At 34.2% G+C, this 23337-nt stretch overlaps 1 protein-coding gene across 1 annotated transcript in view; it reads right to left on the bottom strand.

Annotated features, from left to right (window-relative positions):
• Positions 1-23337, bottom strand: part of FSTL5 (follistatin like 5) — a 438275-nt gene that overhangs the window by 283204 nt on the left and 131734 nt on the right. Inside the window, exon 3 of the mRNA XM_050895669.1 lies at positions 16442-16580. Within this exon, the coding sequence (XP_050751626.1) occupies positions 16442-16564 (123 nt within the window). The 5' untranslated portion in view covers positions 16565-16580. The remainder of the gene's footprint in view (positions 1-16441; positions 16581-23337) is intronic.

The following is a 23337-nucleotide window of genomic DNA, read 5'->3' as shown; positions in this document are numbered from 1 at the left end:
AACTGTAAAGAAATCTTTCTTGTGTGTCCAACAGACTGAATTCAATGTAAACTTTTCAAAGCACAGTAGATGAAAGTGGAGAAAATGTCAAATTTTCTGCTGTGTTTGTGAACTAAAAATGATCATGGATGGCTGACCACACAAATCACTATTCTGGCAAATCATAAGTTATAAACTGTTTACAATATATATCAAACTCGGCTCTGTAAAGTAACCGATTTAAATATACACAGAAATGTTTTGCAACGTATAAAAGCTCCTTTTCTAGTGCTATTTTCTCTTTGTCTTAACACATAAATAGTATCAATATCTCTTAAAACATCCTAACATTTTGACTTCATCATTGTTCAGAAGTGACATGTTTGGTAAATAATGTTGGCGCAGTATCAAATTTTATTTAGAAAAAGGGCTTCATATTAGCAATAAGGGGAGTAGAACAGCATGGTCAAAGGGACTCTTAATGTACAGTGATTCCAAAGAAGGTACACAGCTATTTATAAAAAAAGACCAGCGCTAATGTGTAAAGGTAGGTAATATTCGAGGACTAACAAAATCCACCAGCCATTTTCGAAACAGTAAAGCTAGTTTCTTAGCCCCATTTAAATATGTATCGTGCATTCTGTTTGTTTTTCTCTTTTTGAAAGAAGAGTTGGTACTTATAAACCATGGATGTTGCACATGGAAGCATATTGACTTCCACTTAATTCTGTGTTTTTAAAAGACAAACTACATACTTATATTGCATCTAGAACCTCACTCATCTCTGTGCCTGAATCATCTGCTGAGGATCTGGGTATGTGTCTGCCAGAGTGGGCTAGTGATAAAGAGGAGGAGCCTTATTTCTTTCTTGCAAAACTCAGGCAAACTCTCCTTTTCCATGCTGGCTCTATTTAAAAAGTAGCTGCTGAATTGATGGATTTCTTAAAATAAACAAAGTGCTAATTAGTCTAAAACATATGGTAGATTGTCCTTGATATTTGACAAAAATTAAAATAATTTAATAAACATAAACCATTAATTACAGAAACTCTGAAGAAAGAGGGAGTGCAAACTTATTTGCTTGATTAACATTTTGTAATGAAAATGTATCATTAGTCATAACATAAAATGTAGTTAAAATGCAGAAAATTAGTTTTGTATTCATTACCTTTAATGTTCATTCTGCAGCAGGGGTACTTTGTTACTATATAGTAACTTAAAAAAAAATAGTTAAAGGAACAATTGTTATTGGAGATAATATTTCATTGAGAGAGGTACCAAGATAATTATTTCTACCATGTTGTTAAAACATATACAACCTATGGTAGTTGAACAACAACATATTAGCTTATATTAATACAACAGCTTTAATTACAAGAAATCTGAATTATACATGTACAGAAACTTTTTATTCATGGATGAAATAGTAGCATGGTCACAGCCATAGAAAGAGCAGGTGCACATATAGCACAAGACAATTTGGCAAACTATTCTCAGAACCAATTTGGTCAATGACATTATGCTGAACACTTGCGTTTCCAAAAAGTTTCACAGAACCAGACTTCATCAGACTCTCAGCAACCGCAGTACAATTGCAATTTAAACTAAAAATGCGTGCAAAGCAGAAGCAACAACATTTATATTTGTAAAGCTATTCTGTTAAGTAGCAGTAAGCAAAGCCTTGCTTACTACAGTAAGGAAGAAAGAATGAGCAAAAAGTGATCCATTTTCCTGTTGCTCTTGTCAGAACACTATTTACTACAGAGAACTTTGTAATTTAAGTTTGGAACAGGATTCTTGCATTGGTATTCTGCATAGACAGCTCAGTCTTGTTGGAGATTGCCACCATTTATGGCAGAAAATTCTGGGAAAATAATATGCCACAGGTTGTTCTTGTATCCATCAACGCACCACATGAATGTAAGATTGTGTGAAGGAAACAAGATGTGGAGCAAGGTGGCTAAGCAGAGATAAGGATAAATATAAAGCTGTTGAAGTTTTCAGAATTAATGACATTTCCAGGATTAGGTATTACTAGGTATTACAGTCTTAGAGTAAGCCTTACAGACCTCTGGAGAAAATTTGATGAAGTCTTGAATTCATGAACCCTTATGAAAGGGACCCAACAGTATTTGGGAAGCCTAGATACAAGAGTGAAAGATTTGTTTCATTAAAAACAAAACAACAAAAAAAAAACCCAACCACAGAGGTGGGGGGAACTGTGAAATCTGCTGATTTGGTTCTTGATTTGCTGATTTAGATCCGTGAGGAATATGAAGAACAATCATGGCAGACCCAGGAAGGGGACTATGAAGCAGTTGTTCCTCTTTGCATGCAGCAAATTACAAACGCTCAAAGCAAAAAGGAAGCAGAGAAGAAATAAAGATATGCAAAATTTCCACATCATCTTTTCTATGCCTATATAACTTTCAAGGAAAACTATCTTCAGACCAGGCTTCAACAAAGCATGCGCTTTCTTCTGTCCACTTTCCGTCCATAGAAGCTCTACACAAAGGCTAGTCCATAGTCTTTCTATTTAGGCATGTCTGACTGTGCATTTAAGCAAATCACCTAGATGTGTCGGTAGGGCTCATACTAGTGTTAAAGGCAGCCTTGGACCATGTAAAGCAGAGCAGACAAAGCCTTCGTCCTCAAGGTGAAACAATTGCTCTAGGCTCAAGTTACAGTCTAACTCCTAATGTTCTTCAGTATCAACTGAACTGAAGTAGCTTAATGCTGATGTCACAGTAACATTGTATACACCAAATGTATACACCATGTGGTACATTCTACAAAATCATACTTCTTTTCCAAAATAGGTAGAGAGAGAAAGATTAATGCATTTTAAAAGCAACAATTCTTCTGGTAGAATTGGTCATGATTCATGTGGACACATTTCCTAGAACTGCTGCGTAGTGTAAAAAGACCTGCGTGCAGCAGGCTGCAGGTAGCTCCCAAGGGAAATAAGCACCCTAGAGTTAGGCCTATATGCCCTGATTACTATTGCAGTTGAAAAGAAGCTGAGAAGTAGTTTGATTTTTATCTTATCTTTAAATTCAAGGATTCTTATTTCACTAAAACATTGCTATTTAGTAGGATTGTAAAGTTTTCTATTGTCTTTTTATTTCCAATGTAGGATCTTGTCCAAGAGGAATCTTGAGGATTCTATGGGCCCAATAAAACAATAGGCAAAGGCCAAATATAGTCTTTCCTTCATTTTACTGAAGCAGAGAAGGGCCTGTTTTCCAAATTTTGTCTTTTTTAAAATGGAAAAATCAAAGAAAATCTTCATGCTGACTTTAAGGATCAATTCTTCCACAGGCTGTTACCCTTACATACATACACTGCTCTCATTAGGACAATTGTCCTAAAACAACTGTGCACAGTTCTGAACTGAATAGGAAAAAAAAAATCAACAGAATATGCACAGAAGCTTACACTGGGTAAATTTCTTAGGCAGCTCACTCTTACAGAAATACAACATAACTATAGCTTGTTTAATATGATGATTTCATCTTTGTTCTTTGATGACAAACCAAATACATGTTAAATTTATAAGCAGTTTCATAGCACATGACAGAAAAAGGTTTTACTAATTTTATATGGCTGTGCAGTGTTGCTGTTTTTATAATGCTTTAATCATTAAAACATTTAATGCATGGTTTAAGCAGCGGAAGAAGTATATACTTTTGCATTGAAACATGTACCACTATGACCAAAACAGCCTATATACAGCAGGTTGCATAAGCCAATTTATGTAGTCAAATCCAGGCTACAACTCTCCCCAGCTAGGTTGGAGGAGCTAGGAATGCTATGAAAATGATGGCTATACAGAAGTAGATTACTGCTATTTGTGCATATTTTGCATTAAGCTTTAAATGCTCAGACATTCAGTGTAGAATTGCTTTCCCATGTATAGACAGTGTAAGATGTACTTTCTTGCAGCCTACCAAGAAAGAAATGAGATAACACAGGACAGTTGATAAGGTGCTGTAGATGAATATACTTATCTCCTATAGCTTATAAGCCAATCATATTCAGCATATATATTTATTTTGAAACTGAGGATACTCCAGATTTGAGTAGACAAAGAAGGGGGAGAAAGATCTCCAAGAGGCAATATTTTAGCATACAGAATTATCACTGGAAATTCTAAGGGACAGTATTTAATGGGTATTCTATTATCTTCCCCCTCATGTGAGCTCCTAAAATTCCAGGTACCCTCACAATTACTGAAAAGTATTATAATTCCTGACAATATAGTGTTATTTCGTGCCCCCCCCCCCAAAAAAAGTACAGATGGATCTTAGCTGCACAATTCCCATTGACATTAATGGGAGTAATTTTCCTAAAAACCTTTTTTTTTTTTTTAAATTTCAGAGATGTTTTTAAAGTGTAATTTTCTAAAGTGTAATTTTCTAAAAACCACATAATGTGCATTGCATTTTATTATTCAGCCTGTCTGAGGCTCATTCAGATCTTATCTTTCCTCTTTGCAAATTTTTGTCTAGATAAAAGAAAATCTGCAGAAAGAATGACAATTAGAGAGTATAGACACGAAAGCATCAACAGCAATTACCTTCTTATAATCCAGGAATGCAAGTAATATTTAGTCTGTGTTAGGACATAATTATGGGTAAAATTGTAGTATATCTACCAGTGTTGATTAAAACCAATATGCTGAGAAATTTCTAGGAATAATATTTTGTTTCTACTATTAATCTTACAAAGGCAGATGAGGTAGTATTGCAAAGGAAAAGAGAAGTTCATTATATGAATATTAATCAGTTGCACCTGCCCTTTTGTAAAGTGTTCAACTATATATTTGAGGAATACATTCATTTTAACCAGAGATTTGATGAAAGGTTATACCATATTACCCACCGTGTGACATTTAGGAAACTAGAAAATAAAATTAAGATGATTTTTTTTTTATATTGAATGTTAGAAAATTCAAGATTAGCTCAGTATTAGATTGTTGAATTTCAGCTAACTTTTCAAAATTAATCATGAAGTAAAGCTATATACACTACAGATATACCAACAATTGGTTACAGTCTCCCTACTGTGAAGTAGGCAATGTATCGTAAAGCTTTGAGTTATATTCTCTTGGAGTTTGTGTTGGAAACAAGTAGCTTTAAAAAAAAAAAAAGAGTGTGCAGAGAGCTGAAATAGCAATTCAGTAAATATCTGAAGTTCTAATCTAATTGATAATAGGGTATTTTTTAGTTATAGTTCCTTCTCTATATGTTAAAAAGACATCTATTTTTCTTCCCTGCCCTAGACTGATACTAGTAGACACAGCTAAAGTAGGGGTTGTTTTTAATAATAAACTATGAATAATGTCTTGCAAACATTTCCTTGCACCAAACCAAAGACTTTCATTGCATTCTGTCTAATGATGGAGTAGATATCGGGAAGCAGTCATTGGAAGGAGAACACAGATATATCCAAATGATAAACTCAGTTCTTTACTAATTGTTAATAATAAACCGTCAAGGGAAATTATTTGAAAATATTACGGTATAGAAAGTATTTGAAGAATCAGTAATTTTTTTGAAAGGCATGCTTTACTCATGCCCCATTTACAGGAGGAATGAAGGAATACAGACATAAATGGGAGACCTTTGTATGGAAAGTCAGACTAGCTAATGCAATTGTTTCTCAGACCTTTAAAAAAAAAAAAAACAACACAAATTTTCAATTGCAATGGGATTGGTCTTTCAGAATTTTTAGGAATAACTTATTGTAATACAATAGTTACTATTAATTTTAATGTACTTTTTTATCTAGTAGAATTGTTATATCAAATGATGTAACATCAAATGTTAGATATACCAACAAAGATGAATAAATTCTATTAAGATAATGTAATATCAACTCTGTATTACTTGCATTGATATATGAGTATAATCCTCAGGTAAGACTAATAGAAATTAATAGCATTTCCATGAACCACTCTAGAGAATGGAAGATTGTGCTGATACCTCAGGAGAGTGATAGACCTCACTTCTCCTTAGAAATTACACTTGAATTATAGGCTGTTTATTTCAGGTTACATACCCAGAGTTATAGGTTACATGTTAAACAAATGACTGATGATTTTTGTTTGGTTTATTTTCTTGGGAAGAGGGCACACAGAAGGAATAAGCTTGTTTGATTTTTCTTAATTCAAACTAATATTTTGTTACAATGCATTGAGTAGGGGAATTCAATTGCAAAAAGTTATTTCATAGAATTAACAATAATCATCAAGCAGATGTTATTAATATCATGCAATGTTAAAGAAATATTTATTGCTATTATACTTAGTAGTTCATATAAATGTATGGTTCATATATTGCATTGTTGATACATGTTCACTTATATGAACAGTATAAATGTAGCATAGTTAACAAACTACATTAAACGAAAACTTAAAAATGCCGAAGAGCTAAAAAGACATGTCAAGTAAAACAATAATCTCATGCTCATCTCTTGGATCACTTTCAACAAGGTCAAATAGTAACATTTTTTTTATTATTAAAGTTTGGGAGATCTTTGTTTTGACTTATGTTTTAGGCTTTAACCTTCCGTGTTCTTAAAAGCATTTAAGCATAGTCATATCAATGCATAACAATCAAAATAGACATAATTAAGACATCTTTTAATTAAGTTGTCATCAGACTCTCCATTTTCTTTATGTGTCAGGCCTGAGCAGAGCTACCAAAACCTTTAACGTTTTCAATGGGTGTCTTAACGTTTAGCCCCATTATTTGAAAGGCAAATAAAACCAGTGTTTTGGGGTTGGGGTTTTTTGCAGGTTGTTTTGTTTTGGTTGGTTGGGGTTGGGTTTTTTTGTTGTTGCTACTGCTGCTGCTGTTTGGTTTTATTTATTTGTTTATGGAAAATAAATCTGAAACTGAAAGACTTCACATTCCCTTAGCTCTTGGCTGAAGGGATTTGAGCGTACTGATGGATGTAGTGTTCTTGTCTGGTAAGATTTACCATGGAATCTGTTATCAGAAACAAATAGAATGCCCTGAGCTGGACTACTTATATAATCCTACCAGCAAATATAAAAGAGGAAGAGTAAAAATAAGAAGTCATGACAACTATTGTAATCTATGCAGAGTCACCCTACCCAGAACTGGAGGCATTTTTAAGGTAAGCATAGACTACTACAGTAACAAAGGTCCACAAGGTGAGAGGACAGAAGTCTATGAGACTTTCGTACTGATAATTTGCTTTATAAAAAACGGATATAAAGTCACAGAGTTTTCCAGTTACAAAATTCTCAAAAGGAAAGGTTGCTGAAGAAATCTAAATCAAATATACCTAAACCTAATATACATAAACACAGATCTATGTTTCTTACCATGGGTCCTTTGCAAAGCTTTCAAATGAAAAAATTTAAACTGATCAGGAAAATAAACGCTAGAGAAATAGCTTACATATTGTGATAGCAAATACTTTTACTGCAAGATAACAAAAGCCATGGTTCACATGAAGTACAGATGGGTTGTTTAACCTGATATCTTGGTAACATGAGATCAGGACAGTTGATATTGTAAAAGCAAAAAAAAAAAAAAAAAGGTATAGTAGCATTTCATCAAATATGGTTTTACCCAAAACACACCAGACTTGTGCTCCCACTGCACATCACATTCTCAGCAAAACTATCACAGTTCAAAATTACTACTGAAAAAATAATTAGGACAAATTAACCAATGAAGAAGTGTTAAAACTAGTGAGATATTTTCCTAGTGTTAAAGAGAGAGAATTTTTTCTGAACTTGTTTTTCTGCCACACAAAGTATAGGACTGAAAGTCTTAAGGATGTTTTAAAATATAGATATTTAAGAGTCATGGATGTAAGACCTAATATTTAGTCAATCTAATTAAAGCCAATTTAAAAGGAGTCTAATTGTACACAAATACTGTACTTTAATTTTATACTCAAGCCCAATGTAATTAACAGTTTTCTTACAAAACATTATTGCTATATGTCAATGCTGCATTTACTTAGTTGGGAATGTATCACTGTATAGATGCACAATATACTGATGTTTAAAACAAATGTTTAAAGTACATAATTATTTTCATCTTAAAACCGAATTTAAATAGCTAATTAGAATCAGAAAGATGAAAAACGAACCATAAACTAATTAGATTGTTATTTAGTTAAAAAAATGAGTCTGGGGTACGTCCCAGTTTGTCTGCACATCAATAAAGCTATTATACGTCATGTTCTTTATTTAATAAAATTTGTATATTGATTTTTGCATATTATTTTTCACATTATAAGCACTGTCTATGCTACAGGATATGCTTTCATTTTAACGAACCAAGATAATAAAGGTTAATAAAGATAATAAAACTCTACATCTTCTAGGTAATGAAAATAGGTATTAAATCCTTGGGAAAAATGACTGAGAAAAAGCAGCAGTGGAAAACAATAAAATAAAATGTTTGGCTGATAGAAAAAAAATTAAAAGAGATTGAATTATATACAGAGTAGTCTTGAGGATCTGAAGAACAAGAGTCAGCAAGGAAGGCATGGAAAAGAGCTGGATCTCACAAACTTATGTAGAAACACGCTCTTCAAGTATCTGGCCTCTTTCATGATCTTAGAAATCCAAACTGCACAAATTTGAGCAGGAGCAAAGCATCCCAAGTAATACATAAAACAAATCTCTTCTGGTTTTATTTTGCTACTACTGTGATTGCAATTTGTGATGATGATTTGCCATTGTAATAGAATATGAAAAAACATACTAATCAGAAATGATAGCCGATACAGATTGTCTTTGCATCAACTCCCAAACACCAGAAAGGCCCAAAAACCATTGTCTTATCTATTCAGAGGCTAACTGGAAATCCTCTTCCTAGAAAGCAATGAGAGAAGGCCAAGCTGAGTACTATAGAAGATAACTACCTCCATATACCACTACTTTATATTTTATTCTTTGTTACCAAGCTGACGTGAAATTAAAAAGGCAATGTTAATCAAAAGGTAGATAATACACATGGATTTCATCATCCTTTAAAATAATTGGGTGAGATCAATCTTTTCCACAGTGGTGATTTTCAGTAACAAAAACACAAAAGATAAGTACAGCAAGAGGTTCAGTGCAATAGTAAAGATGCACCTTTTCTCCCTCACTAGCCCCATAGATTTGACTAAAAGTTTATAGCTAGGTGTTGCGAATAAATTAGCAATGGAAGCATCAGCAAGCAGCTTGAAAGAAGAACTTCACACTTGCCTTAATCTCAGACTTTGACATCCTTTTTTTCCCTCCACAATGACTAGTTGGAAGAAGAACTATTGAAGAAATTTTACAGAGAGATTTTACAGGCAACTTTGCTAAGACTTTTTCAAAAAATGCTTTGAGCATGTAGTGAGAGATAGCAAAAATAACATGTTTAATTGATATCAGCTTATTAATATACAATGATTGTAATGGGACTTAAAAATATTAGCCATGCCTTTTGAATGCTGTTGCCCACAGGAAAAAACAGATTAGAATGCAGAACATACTCCCTCTCCCTGAGAAAAGCAAAATAAAATAAAAAAAGTTTCATAAGACTTCTTGACTACAGTTAGACAAATGATTAACAGGGGAAAAAAAAAAAGAAAAAGTGAGTCTTGTTACTTAAGTGAAATCTGGGAATTTGCATAGGACATAGATACTGTGTTCAGGGAGCCTCAGAAGGAAGAAAATTCTCTTGTTACCTTAGAGCTGAGAGCAGCATTGACATGCTCAGGAAAAGCTCTGTTCTTAGTCCTCAGAATTCACTGCTGCATATTACTGCAATGGATTTTTTCCTACCTTCTCACTCTCTAGGACAGAGGATTTTAGAGGATCAAATTTTATGATTTCTCAGATCCTGCAGGCAAACATACTTTCCAGATAAACACTGCGAACTATAAACCTCAGGTTGTTTGGAGACCAGACCACACAAGGAAATCTCAGGCTGTTTTTGAACCCTGAAGTACTACTTTCTGTGCATTTCTTTCTTGGCTATGATACCCTAAATGAAAATAAAATCATTGAACACTCAGTCTGTCTGTATTTTACAGGTGTTTCTTTATAACACAGAATGTGCTATTAGTTGAGGGAGAACTTTGGGCAAAAACCTAAATGCAGAACATGTATTCTGTGCTTTGTGCTTATACATTCAAATTTGTCTTCAATAAACTGGGAGAGCATGCTTATGCCACTACATGTTTTTCTCTTGCTTTGTTTCATTCAGACAAAGTCATTAATTGCCTAAATACCTCTAAACTGGACCTAATTCTAATCTAATCTAGACACCTCTAAAGTGACCTAATCCTGAGGCCTAAATTAATGTGAATCAGAGTTGAACTGCCTAGTTTAACAGCAAACAGCAATGGTAAGAAGGGAGGGAGAGCGAAAAAGGGAGAGAGGCAGGTTTTTCACAGGAAGTTAAAAGAAATATTTTAGTCTGGAGAAATAACACAGACAAGAGTGACTGCTGCACATCTGACTCAGATCCCACTAGCCCTTTGGTATAAAATAAGACAAAACAAGGACAAGGCTGGAAACAGTTTGAATCAATATGGCAAAATCCGTTCTTAGAAGATGTCCATGAAAGCTGTTAAAAACAAAGCATGTCCCCTTTGCTGTACCTTCTGTACCCACCTGCTCAGTTGGACAAAAAGCTCTTTCCTGATTGAAGCTCCTGCGCAGGTCTAGGTCCAGGTCCAGGCCCAGGCCCAAGTCAAGGCTGAGACCTGGGCCCAGGCCGAATTTCAAATTTCCTCAATTCTTCCCTCTCTCCTTTACCCAGATTCCCCTGAGCGTTGCTCATCCTACCCCCACCCACTCTGCTGAGCCAGTGCTTGCTCTTAGTTAGGCATTACAACCCTGACTATAATGAATGTAATGGTCTTAACTCCATAAGATCAGAATTGGGCCTAAGTAAAAGGTAACCAGGTGACGATGACTAAATTAACAATCTTCACTGATTGTCCCTTCAGACTAAAAACAAACAACTCCCTACCCATAATGGTATCATTCACAATGAGGCACTGTTGTTAATATTATTCCCCGCTAAACTATGTGAATCACCTGGCTTGCAGAGGAGGGTTGTATGTGCGTGAGTTAGATACGCAGAGCTGGCATGCTCTGGAATATACATGTGAATGTACAGGCTATATTCCATATTTCTTAGCCTCTGACAGAGAATCAGAAACCAACTGTCAGCATTCTGTCGGCTGCCGCCTGCCCATTTATACCTGGAAATCTCAGAGCACACACTTTTTCACTGAAGCCATTGCATAAACATTGTTTTCTGTCAGAGTCACGCAAGTTACAAGAAGAAAATTCATTAGGATGCTAGAAATACTTCCTAATGATTTTAGGTGGGAACCTAGGTATTAACAAATTGCTTGCAATACTTCAGCAGCAATACAAGAAGAGTCCCAAATGGAAAGTCCCTTACAAACTTTTCTGGTGTTTTGACAAATGAATAACCAAGGATTAACTGACATAACAAGAAATGCACATGCTGTTCAGACATAGCCTAATACTTTTCAGCATAACCATGTAAGTGTAAGCCATGGCAGTTTAACAAGGGAAGGGGACTGAAAATAAAATTTTCAGGAGTGCTTTGTAATATTCTTTCTCCGTTCTAGTTCAAGCCAATGCATCTCTTCCTGGTTTTGACTATTTCATATATAAATGATGCAGTCAAACTTTTGATCTTCGTGGCCAAATGAACATAATTATAATTATAATTTGGGACACAATTATAATTTAGGCATGAACTGCTGCAAGCTCTTAGACCTATATTTTATAAATTATTGCAGATTTTCTGTTAGAAAATTTCCAGAAAAATAAACCTAATACCTGAAAGTCAGCAGCTCATCTTAGGTACTGGATATTAAAAATTCCACTGTAATACTAGAGCAGTTCCAACTAATGTATAACAAAATTAGAAAACTGTTCAAAGTGGGAACTTTTCATTAATACAGCATATGATAAATTAGAGAGTCTGCTGAAGAATAGTCTGTTAATTCCTACAGATCAAGTTAAACACAAAAAAATGCATTTCTACACAGTAAGAAATTGCTGCATATTTAAAGGCTATAAAGAGCAAAGTTGGGAAATTGGCAATATCCACAGCACTAGATCTAACTTTCAGTTAGTGCCAAAACATGGCAACTTCACATACCGTCAGCCTTCTCTGACATTAGCCAAAGAAACATTGCAGTCCAGACTCAGAAGTTAGTTATCTATATACTTTAAGCATATTTTACTATGATTTTCTGCACAGTTTTAACAAAAAAAGTAATATTGGAGACTGAAAAATAGTGGTTTCTATTGGCAGTGAAAATCCTGGTTTCTTAAAGGCAGCACAATTATCTTCTAAGGAAAACCTGGATGCAGGCTGTCACACATTGCAGCACTGAAAATTTCTATAAATAATACCGATTCTCCTAGTTATTTCCACCACTGAAGAAGGATATGAGTTCCATATAACTGTGGCATAAGAATTAAATCAGCTATACATTCTATTCTATCTAAAATAGCATGAGATATTGCCATGTAATTGTTAAAGTATCTGTCCTCATATTTAATCTATTATAAATAATCTAAAAAAAGACCCCAAAATCTATGGAAACCAAGAACACAGACAATACCATCTGTGGAGGAGGATAATGATGTATTTGAATATTCTGTTACTGGAAAAATGTATGTCCATAGACATTTTTTGAATGCAACACAGGTATACACAGAAACCTGAAAACTCATGAAGGCAATCTCTTGACTTGAAGGTTCTCTAATCTCTAAACTGGAGCTTTAGGTAATTTTTTAGAGCTCCCTAAAAAGCCAAGTGACCCACTTGGCAAAACATGCTGGGACTTCCTGGTGATCTACCTGCATGGCTTGCTTTCCTCTGCAAACCAGGATGTGAGGAACCACACAGCTCTGAATCACATCCCAACATAAACTTACCAAAAAACCAAACTACATACCTCCTGGGCCTGAAAATTAGTGAAAAGCTACAGGCTAAATAGCCTTGTACGAGAACAGTGGGGTGAAGATGGGGATAAATGATGTATAAAACAGTTAATAAAACCTGATATGTACTGTTAGTCCTCTGAAGAAGATTGAATATTTCATCTGTCTCAAGTTATGCAAGTTGGATCATTTGTTACAGGTAAATGATAAACGTCATTCAAGACAGGGGGCTTAATTAACTATTGAAGATGTAGAAGGGTTTTGGAAGCTGTGGGGGAAGCTAAGGGACAGTACAAAGATAGATAATATCAATGTTTTCCTAAGTAAAATAATTTCAAAAGGTTTTGAACAACCTATCAACCAAATCTGTGCCACAAATATTTGTTATTAAAACATGAAGAACTTCTCACTTTAATTCATCACACATTTTACTATCAACCTATTAAAGCAGTGGATTAAGGAATATTGTCTCTTTTTTGCTATCATAACATTTAGATTTTCTAGAAACATTTTGTACATCTTTTTTTAAAAGATTTTGTAAAAACTTTTAAAAAAATCTTTTGTAAAAGATTTTCTAAAATGTTTTTCTAAAAATCTCTTTAAACCTTTTTAAGTTTCATCAGTAAAATCTCACAACTGTTAGGTTGTATATATAAATTTTAAAAAATATCTAAATTATATTTTATTATATGTAATTATGAATTATGTATTATAATGAGTCACAGAATGGTTGAGGTTGGAAGGGACCTCTGGACGTCACCTTGTCCATCCTCCTTGCTCAAGCACAGTCACCTACAGCAGGTTGCCCAGGACCATGTCCAGAAAGCTTTTGAATGTCTCAAAGGATGGAGACTCCACAAGCTCTCCGGGCAATCTGTTCCAGTGCTCGGTTACCCTCACAGTAAAAAAGTGTTTTCTTATGCATAAAGTTTTTCCCTATATATAAAGTTTTTCCTTATGCATGCTTTTCTTACGCGTTCAGATTATCACGCATTCAGACTAAATGCCTACTTGTAATTTCTGTGCATGAGGAGCTGAATTTGTTCATAATCCCTTTTAAAACAACAGAATATTTATGATATGAATGTCTGTTCTAACCATGAACACGATTACTTTTTCAAGATAACACCTAAGTACCAGCAGGATTTTTTTTCTCTGCAATCTGACATTTGGAGTTGCTCTGGTTGGACTACCATCCAAGTTGGATAAATTCCCCTTTATTAGAGGAAGAGTGATTACTTTTTTTTTTTTTTTAAATCTTTGCACTCATAAACTTGCATACATATTGCTTGATCAAAGCAAATATGACTCTGCTGATATTCGTTATCATCTTCTGTTTGTAATAAGTATTCTACTCGCATAACTTAATCTAGGCACTTGATATATTAAGTGTTTGATTGAAGCAGAAAGTCTCCTTTACCATATTATTTACATGTTTTGAACATGTGTATCTGTGCCAGAACTGGTTTTAAAAATTGATTTTAGAAAAGTTTTGCATTCCTAGTTTTTTTATACTAACATGTATCCATAATAACAAAAGCTGAACTATACAGCAAACCATTTTTTTATCTAGACATATTGCCTAGAAACCCCCCCCACCATGTTTTCTTTGTTTTTCAGAATAAATTTGTATATTATGTTTTCATTATTCTTTTTCCTTTTTCTTTATATTTTTTTCTAGCATTCATTTTCTTTTCCTTTAAGCTTTGTCTTCTTTTAAAAATACAAAATCTATTTACAGGATGTGCCATTTGCTTCTGTTCTATATGTATGCATATTTTTATATATGCTTTTCAAAAATATATAAGGAATGAAAAAAAGAGGAAAAGTCTCTCTGCCTTTCATGTGTATATATATGTGTATGTGGACATAAGCGTGTGTGTGTGATCCCCAATATTAAACTTGAAATGTTTATGACAGCCTAGTCCAAGTATTATAAAAGAGTTATCAGAGGATTAGAAGTATTATTAAGGAACAGCAACATACTATTAGTTCCACATACAATCATTAATGTCAGAGACCATCTAAATCTCATAAATGATGTTCACTATACCTCACATCCTGCCCTTGATTCTTCTCACATTCTTCGTGGTTTTGTTTTGGGTTTTTTTTTGTACATGAGATTTCTCTCTCACGCGGTTCATTCCACGGCTTCATTACTAGTCTCTCTCATTCCTTCTAGATTTCAAAGGAGGTGTGTGTGTGCTATTTTGTTTAAAGCTGACAAATGGAAGTAAACTGATTAGACAAATTTTCTGATTTTGTAAAATACTCAGTGTAAACACCTGTGTGCTTATACAGTTACATATTTACTTGACTGGGGCCTGATGCATTCTTTATTCTGATTGATGCACAGTTTTATAGTGAAATTTAAAATTTAATATTTTATTTTCCATCTGTTAGAAACTTTCTATATTTAACCTACATAGTATACAATAATCAGCTAATAGGCAAATATTTTTTTCATTTGAGAACTCAGTTATCAGTCTCTCCTCCTTATATGCTGAGATAGTAACACCTGATAGTGGACTATTTTTTTCGAACTGAGGACCAAGAAGAAATAGCTTTCATATTTTCATAAAAAGTATTGAGAAATTAAAGTAGCCAGATCTTGAAACATTAATCAAAACTAACTTTCAGAGTTTCTGGCTATAATTCAGACTTTCTAGTTGAAGCACCCAGATTCAGAAGAAGGGGGAAAAGAAGTTTTATCATCATCACAATTGGCCTCCTCAGATATTGCTCCCATGACTACCATACCAAGAAAAAAACTAAGTTGATCAGATCTATGCTAGCTTCAGACAGCCCATGGAGATATTACAGCCCTTTTCCTTCTTTTACAGAACCACCACAGCAGTTTCCCTTCTAGCTACCAGAGGAAGAGCAGGATTTGTTAGCTGAGAACTGTTTTGGGAGTCCTGGATTCATGACAAAGGTGTGGCAGGTAGGCAAAATTTGAATGATATATGGTGCTTGAAGCTGGGAAACCCAGTATCTCAGGAAACATCTGCAATATGCCACAGTTCAAAACTCCTATCTTCAGCGAGCACTGTGAACATCTACCTCATGCAGACAAGTTTTTGTTGATCAGTTAACTTCAACGCCATGCTTCTTTGACAGGCATTTCCCCTGGCTGCTGCTTGGTCTGAAATCCAGTGAGTACTGGGACAAGTCACCTTAAGAAGATGCTAACAGTTGCTTTAAGAGACAACCTCTCCTGGTTATCTCTCTGAGTTTCTGTTGATATACATAATCTCTAGTTTGTGAAACTAGAACAGAGCTTAGCTCACCATCTTTGAAAGATTTCTGGGCTTTCAAATCAAAACAGCTCCTGTTTACTTGTCAAATCAAGTCTACATTTTTGCAAGTGTTGTTACTGAAAAAGTTAATTTCTGAACATTACTCCAATAAACACAAACAAGACAAGGCTAGTGTGTAATTTATCCCTTGATCATGGAAGAAAAGCCAGAAATGCTAGAGAATAATCTGTACCTTGTGGCGTAATCTTACTAGGGGCTGATAGGGCCTAAAGTTGTATCCTTCTTTGGCTGGCCACCCGTCTGCTCCCAGCAAAATGCATCCAAGAAGTAAAACAGTTGACCACCACATAAACATCTTTACAGGTCTGCTCCTGTCAAAATAAAATTTAAAAGTTCAGTGACAGACTGCAACATTACTTTGGCACAAGTCATATCATAGAAGTTTACAATACTGATGCTCCATTTGTGGACTTGAACAAATATAGTAGAAAAAGGGTAATCCATCTGGCACAACAGCAAAAAGAAAAAGAAAAAAAAATGTAGTAGTGTTTGGGACCACAGTATAAATTCGGTTGTGCTGAACTGAACATTTTCTTGTCACTATTCAATACTCATACAAGAGGTTCAATGAGGAAACAACCAGTAAAAGCCTCAGAAAAGATAGGACATAATAGAAAAGCAGTGGTGAAAAATTCAACACTTTTTCTCAAATGAAGGAAAAAGGATGATCATCAGTGACATGTTCATCAACTTTTTCTTTTAAATACAGTCTCCTGTGATGCACTGTTCACAACCTAAAAGTGTAAAATATCTGGCATACATCTATTATTATGTTTATCTTACCAGCACTGATGTCTAAAATGTAAGCAAAGTACTGTATTTTCTGTTAATACTCTGGAGGAATTTTTAAATTGCATTATTGAAATTATATATAGTCTATAAGCTTTGTTGCATATGTCAGCATTATAAGAATATTTCCAGTCTATTAAGTAAACTCCCCACATCTTGCCCCAGGATTCACTGTAATCAAGTGCAAAATTCAGGGTAGATTATTTGAAAAACTTTTCTTTGACTGGTTTGGGGTTTTGGTTGTTTCTGTTTCAGAATCCTACAACTCATGAACTGACAAACCTGAACATCAACAGCCTGAACTGTCAAAGTATTACCATGGTAAATGCACCAGTGTTCTATTACTTGTTAGAAACAAATTCAAAATTGCAAATGACATCTTTAAGAACTGTTAGGTCACAGGACACTTCAGGAAACTACTTAAATACTTTTGTGTTAGTACTAACGACATATAGTGAATGTTGTTTGTCTTCAGAAATAGTTGTTTCAAACCCTGTTGTTGGTACAGTTTTGTACATGTGTATTGCTTCATACTTGTCTAACACTATTCTATGATTAGCAAGAAAAATATTGTCATCCCAGAGGAGACTTTACAATAATTCTTAACAGATGTTTCATAACATTGCAACATAGTGTCTTTTACTGTGAGTACAGAAGAGGTTCAAGAACTATTCTTATTAGCATAAACAATGGCACCTTGTTGAAATTTGTGTAAGAACACTAAAAATCACAGATTTGAAACAAACCTGTGAAACTTTATTATGATGCACTGAAAACTGAAAGAAACACTCTTTACATCCAATCTTTCTTCTTATGCAAAGCTTAAAATTGCAGACTGCTTACACGTATTTCACCTTCATAAATTGAAATGTTATATAAAGAAATGAGGAAGGGGAAGGACAAGGCCACTTTTAATAGTTGGTGCAACCTTTTGTTTCAGAGAAAGAGAAATTAACAGAAGGATACTCACCTATTTGCAATTTTAATATTAAACCAGAATGTTAAAATTAAGTTTCAGACTTTATATTTTAAAGGTATATTTTAACAGTAAATACCAATATCTATCTGGTAGATTGCATACAATGTGGTACGCATACAATTATGCACAGTTATAGATCTTGTCCATTTCATCTGCGCTCTGTCCATAAGGTTGTCATCCTGCAGTCATTGCAACAACCTAGTTAGTGCTGATTGTAATGTTCTGGTATATTTTAAACCAGGTTATCAAAAAATTACTTCCTATTTGAATGAAGAAAAAGTTTGATTTTTCCAAACAAAACTGGACTGGTTTCATGAGCTAGTCCTACGTTATCCAGCTACCATGATACGTTAAGGTGTGACCCATTAGAACTAAAATTAGGATATTAGACATTGATATTAGAAAGGGAGATACACAAAATCTGGAGGAATGCACAGAACAGTTTCTAATGTTAAAGGCCTTGACAAACTTATGTTCTGAAATTTATAAGAAAATCCTTGCAGGAGATGCTGAAAAAATCATGGAGCATTTGTGTCAGAGCTGCTTTTGACTGGACAAAGACATTATAACTTCATAAAAATAAGATCAGAACTATGGAAGACCTGTCACAATCATACTCACAGATTTTATAGATACATATGCCATGAGAATTTCCTTATATGGTTCCTAATGGACCTACAAATGTGCATTTCATATGTGGTTTCAGTACCTATTAGAGATATTCGATATTTGTTATTGATATTCAGCATCTGTGTTGAAGGTATCACGCTAAACAAACAGAGCAAACTGATCCTCATCACTCTGAGACATGTGCAAGTCATTCTGTTCTGTCTGTATTATTTACTCCTGTAATATGGGATAGAGATGAACAACTTCCATGCAGGCTGACTTATGCATGAGTGTTTATTATTTTTTTCCCTTTCTATGTTGCTTCTAAGGCACTTACCCTGCTAACGTAGAAATCTCTGATAAGAATAAAGATAAGTGTGTAAGTGTGCCCTAAGAGCCCAGAGTGTGTACAGAACATTAAACTCCTGCCTAACATTTCCTTTTTTATAGGAAATCAGCTGAGCATAAAATGTGAACAAATTTGGGATCACTCATTATCCTGTATCATTTACGGTCATGCTCCTGGCAATACTGTTACACAAACTGTGGTTTTGATTCCTATCATTCTTCATATAGCAGTAGTCCTCACAGTCACCCAAAGGTAGGGACTGCATAGAATTAATTCCTGTGGAGATATCAAAGGTATTAAATAGACTCCAGCCTTACTTCTATTCACAGTCTCAGTAATGCGATCCTGCATAAGTCTGCTACCCTTCTTTGGGGACTAGTCTACTAAACTTGGTAAAACCACTAATGGTTGCTGTCTGTTTCATTCTCATTCCAGCTGACTTCTACCAGCCTGCCTAGCTTTCATACTTTTCACTCAAACTCAAGCTTGAGATTAATATACCATACTACTTTGACACCACCTATCTTTTGTTCCACCAAAACCAATCTCATTCTCGGTCTCCCTATTAATCAAATTTAAGATTTCTTCTCATTTATCATTGCTTATTCCAACAGTTCCTACTTCAAGTACATTTTTTTTGGTGCTCCAGCTTTTCTAATATACATAGTAGAGGTATCTCTCCTAGGAGATCTCTCTCAGAATACATTAAGCAGCGAACGATTTGAAACAAAGACAACCAGCTCTATCACAGAGAGGTACTTTACATAAATAACTTAAGGCTTGTTCTTTTACACCTGTTCAGTAACTGGATATTAAAGTGATGACAGGAAGTGACACAATGAAAAAGTTTTCTTGGCTTCCCCTCATACTTCCACCAAAACAGAACTGCTAATCAGATGTTCGGTGGACCTTTACTATGGGGTTATTACAACAAATCTAGCTCACTGACTTGAAACACCAGAAAAGATTATTTCAGAACTCTGAGAATTCAAGTATGTCATGGAATGGCATTTTCCTTCACTGCCTCTGTGTTAGTTCTCAGTACCAGAATCTTAACTTCTAATCTCAAAGAAAACATCCCTTTATTCATGTTTGTTGAAAAAAAGTTTCTGAAAATAGTTTATTGTTGACTTCCAAGGTCAGAATCAGATTAGTTTAGCAGTTATGCATGCTAAAACTAGCTATGCACAGTTGAACTTTTGTCCCCTTTGTGCACTTGTGGAATATCTCTCCGTACAATGAAAATTAGGTTGGAGCACAGTCTCATTTCACAGAAGATGCTAAGAGCAGCTATGTTCCACCACCCTCCCATCTAAACTGCATATATTTTAGCCTCATGTGGTGAAAAGAATAGAGTCCTTATAGTTCTGAAAATTGTTTGACCTTGAAAGGCTTCTCCTTTGTACTTCTCCAAAAGAAGAGAAAATTATTACATGCTCAGTTTCTGACTTCATTGCCTGTTACTTGGATGAACACTTAAAATGTAAATTAAAGCAGTCAGCTTTTTGGACAGATGCCACCTAAAATCCCAAAAGTACGTAGGATGTCCACAGTTACTATTTGCCTTTTCAGAAATAAAAAATCCATTTTTTTCAAAGTATCATAAATTTTCTATTGAATTTATTGCACAACTTAAGGGGCTATTTATTTAAAAACTACTACCAAAACCACAGTTCTCCTTAAAACAATGCTATTATTAAGTCTTTATTTTAAGAAAAGTTGTGATCTGTCCTTAAAGACTTACATTGTTAAAAAGTTGAATTACAGAGAAGGAATAAAAATGATTTTTCAAAGCTTCATTACAACTCCAGATTTTGTTGCTGCGTATAGATGAACAGAAAGAAATAAGGTATTAACTCTATATATTCTTGATACCTAAAATAACTTGCTTCTTAATTCTATTTGGAAGTACAGCACAAATGGTAAGAAAAGGATTTTTGTACATTACTTCTAGTGGTTATATTATCAAACAATCAGAAATTGTGTTTTTAAAGGATGCTTATACCATGCAGTCTGAGGCAAAATGACATATTTCTGAACTCAAATTTGTATTACTGATCTAGATCTTGTTTACTCATTGATTACCATCTGACAGGATTTGATGTTTCAGTGTTTGGATAACATTCTTCTGTATTTTTAACTTCATGAATTACATATTTGAATAGCAGTTGCTTTTAGGTTTTTTGTTATATGACTACTTTTATTTTCACTTTTATTTTTTTGTTTGTTTCAAGTCATGGTGGACATACTGACTTTTAAGCTGTCAAACTTTCACAGATCATTAAATTTGAATATATGAATGACTACAGTTACTTAGCATGCTTTTATTAAGTGTGCAGGATATTATATAAAATACCTTTCACAAGAACTGGAGGTTAGTGGGCTTAAGGAATTTTGGGGTCAAACAAATGGTTAATGCAGTTAAATGTTATAAGCAAAACCATGTTTCATAGGAAAATGCTCGTAATCAAAGATTTTAAGCATTATTAATACAGATTTTAATAAATATTTTGAAATACGAGAGTTCAACAAATGTAGAGCTTCTGAGTATAAGCAACTTAGTCTTTTGTATTTTTCTGCTATCACTGTTTGGAAAAGTGGGGAAAAAAGTTCTACTTTAATCTCCCAGACAGTATATATATTTCTGAGAACTTTGGGGGGGGGGGGGGGGGGAGGAAGGATGGTTTGTACGCCTTCATCAAAGATGAATAAGGCATTGATCTCACTTTCTGTGTCTCAGGGGACTTGCCACAGACTGAAACTTAGGATCTGAATTAAGCAGCTGCACAGCCAGAGAAGACAGGGGAGAGACCAGCTTTGAAAGAAACATTCCAAGAAACAAGCAAGTGTTATTCAATTATATTTGACAATTTCAGTGAAACACTATTGAATAGCTATTTTTCTTCTCGGGTTTGTCACGTCACTGAGGCATCACCCAGAAAGCAGTGTAGTGAATTTGCTTGTGCTGTGAAAGTTGTGAAATCAGATTGTCAGGCAGATACATTCCTGACCTTTACCATTTTTTCCAGTGATGTGTTTATTCATGCAACATACTTAAGTAAATATAAGCTCCACATATTACAATACAGCTCTTACATACCTGTAAGGATTTCAAGATAAGACAAGATAATAACTTACATGTTGATTAATATAATTACAAATAGTCTGCTTTTTTCTAGAGATCTCGATTGAGTATCATCTGACATCTTTTGGTCTTCTGAAATTATTTAAGTATTAAGTTATTTCTAAGACTTTGCAAAAATAAGAAGTAGTTCCACCCCATATTTTCACCACTCTAATGTTTGAAAGTTCTTTATCCTGTATGTTTATTTTAATTTTCACCTACTTCACCAGGGGCTGTCGTTAAGCAGCTATTAATAAAAGCATACCTTTTATTTCCAAAAACCTTGCTCCAATTCTTTATTTGCACTAAGCACTCATGTGATACTGTAAAGAGAGTCAAATACTGTTTAATAAGCACTTCTTATTAAATTTGTGGCCAATGGTAGATGGTTAAAGGATAAGTAAAGAAACAGGGAGAGAACGGACAAGTTAGTATATTCCCCCAAGTCCATTTACTGCCTGAGCTAGAAGTTGCAGCTAGCCATTTTGTCTCATATCCACTGATGGACTTTATCTCCTTAAGTTTGTCTGCTTCCTTTTTTAATTTATGTATATTTTTATTTCCATAACATCATGTGAGTGTGAAGAGTGTTGCTTCTTTATACTCATATAATGATGTTTGGAAATCTGATGAGTTTATTAAATGTATTTGGTTTACTCTCTCTTCAAACAGAGACCAATCTGTACCTCTGGGTTTTCCTGTTTCTTTCTCTGTACATTCCTCATTGTATTATATTTTTTTAAGGAATTTAACGAGAGACTAATACAGTATTCAAGACAGGGATGCACCAAGCACTTAGATCGCAGGATATTTTCCTCGTCATTCCATATTCCTTTCCCAATAATTCTCATACTCTAAAATATTTTGATTGATAATAGAAATTATAATAATTTATATTTTAGAATTTGTTATATACATTTATGTTTATGTAATGAATTATAGATATTAAATAATTTATAATATAACTTACAGGTTAAACTATAGAGAGAAATAAAAAATATTCAAGCACATCTTTTAGTATATATATGATTTCTCTGCCACTAAAGACTGACCTGAAATTCTCAGACAACTATTAACAATAACTCCCATATCTTATGTCCTATGAATGCAAACAGCTAATTTACAGCTACTCATTGCATGTAAATAATTAAGGTGTGGGGTTTTTTTTTTCCCTCATTGCATGTAAATAATTAGGGTGCTGGGGTTTTTTCCTCATGT

The sequence above is a fragment of the Gymnogyps californianus genome, chromosome 4 (assembly GCF_018139145.2).
Source record: "Gymnogyps californianus isolate 813 chromosome 4, ASM1813914v2, whole genome shotgun sequence".
NCBI lineage: Eukaryota > Metazoa > Chordata > Aves > Accipitriformes > Cathartidae > Gymnogyps > Gymnogyps californianus.
This window is presented reverse-complemented; position numbering and strand designations above follow the sequence as displayed.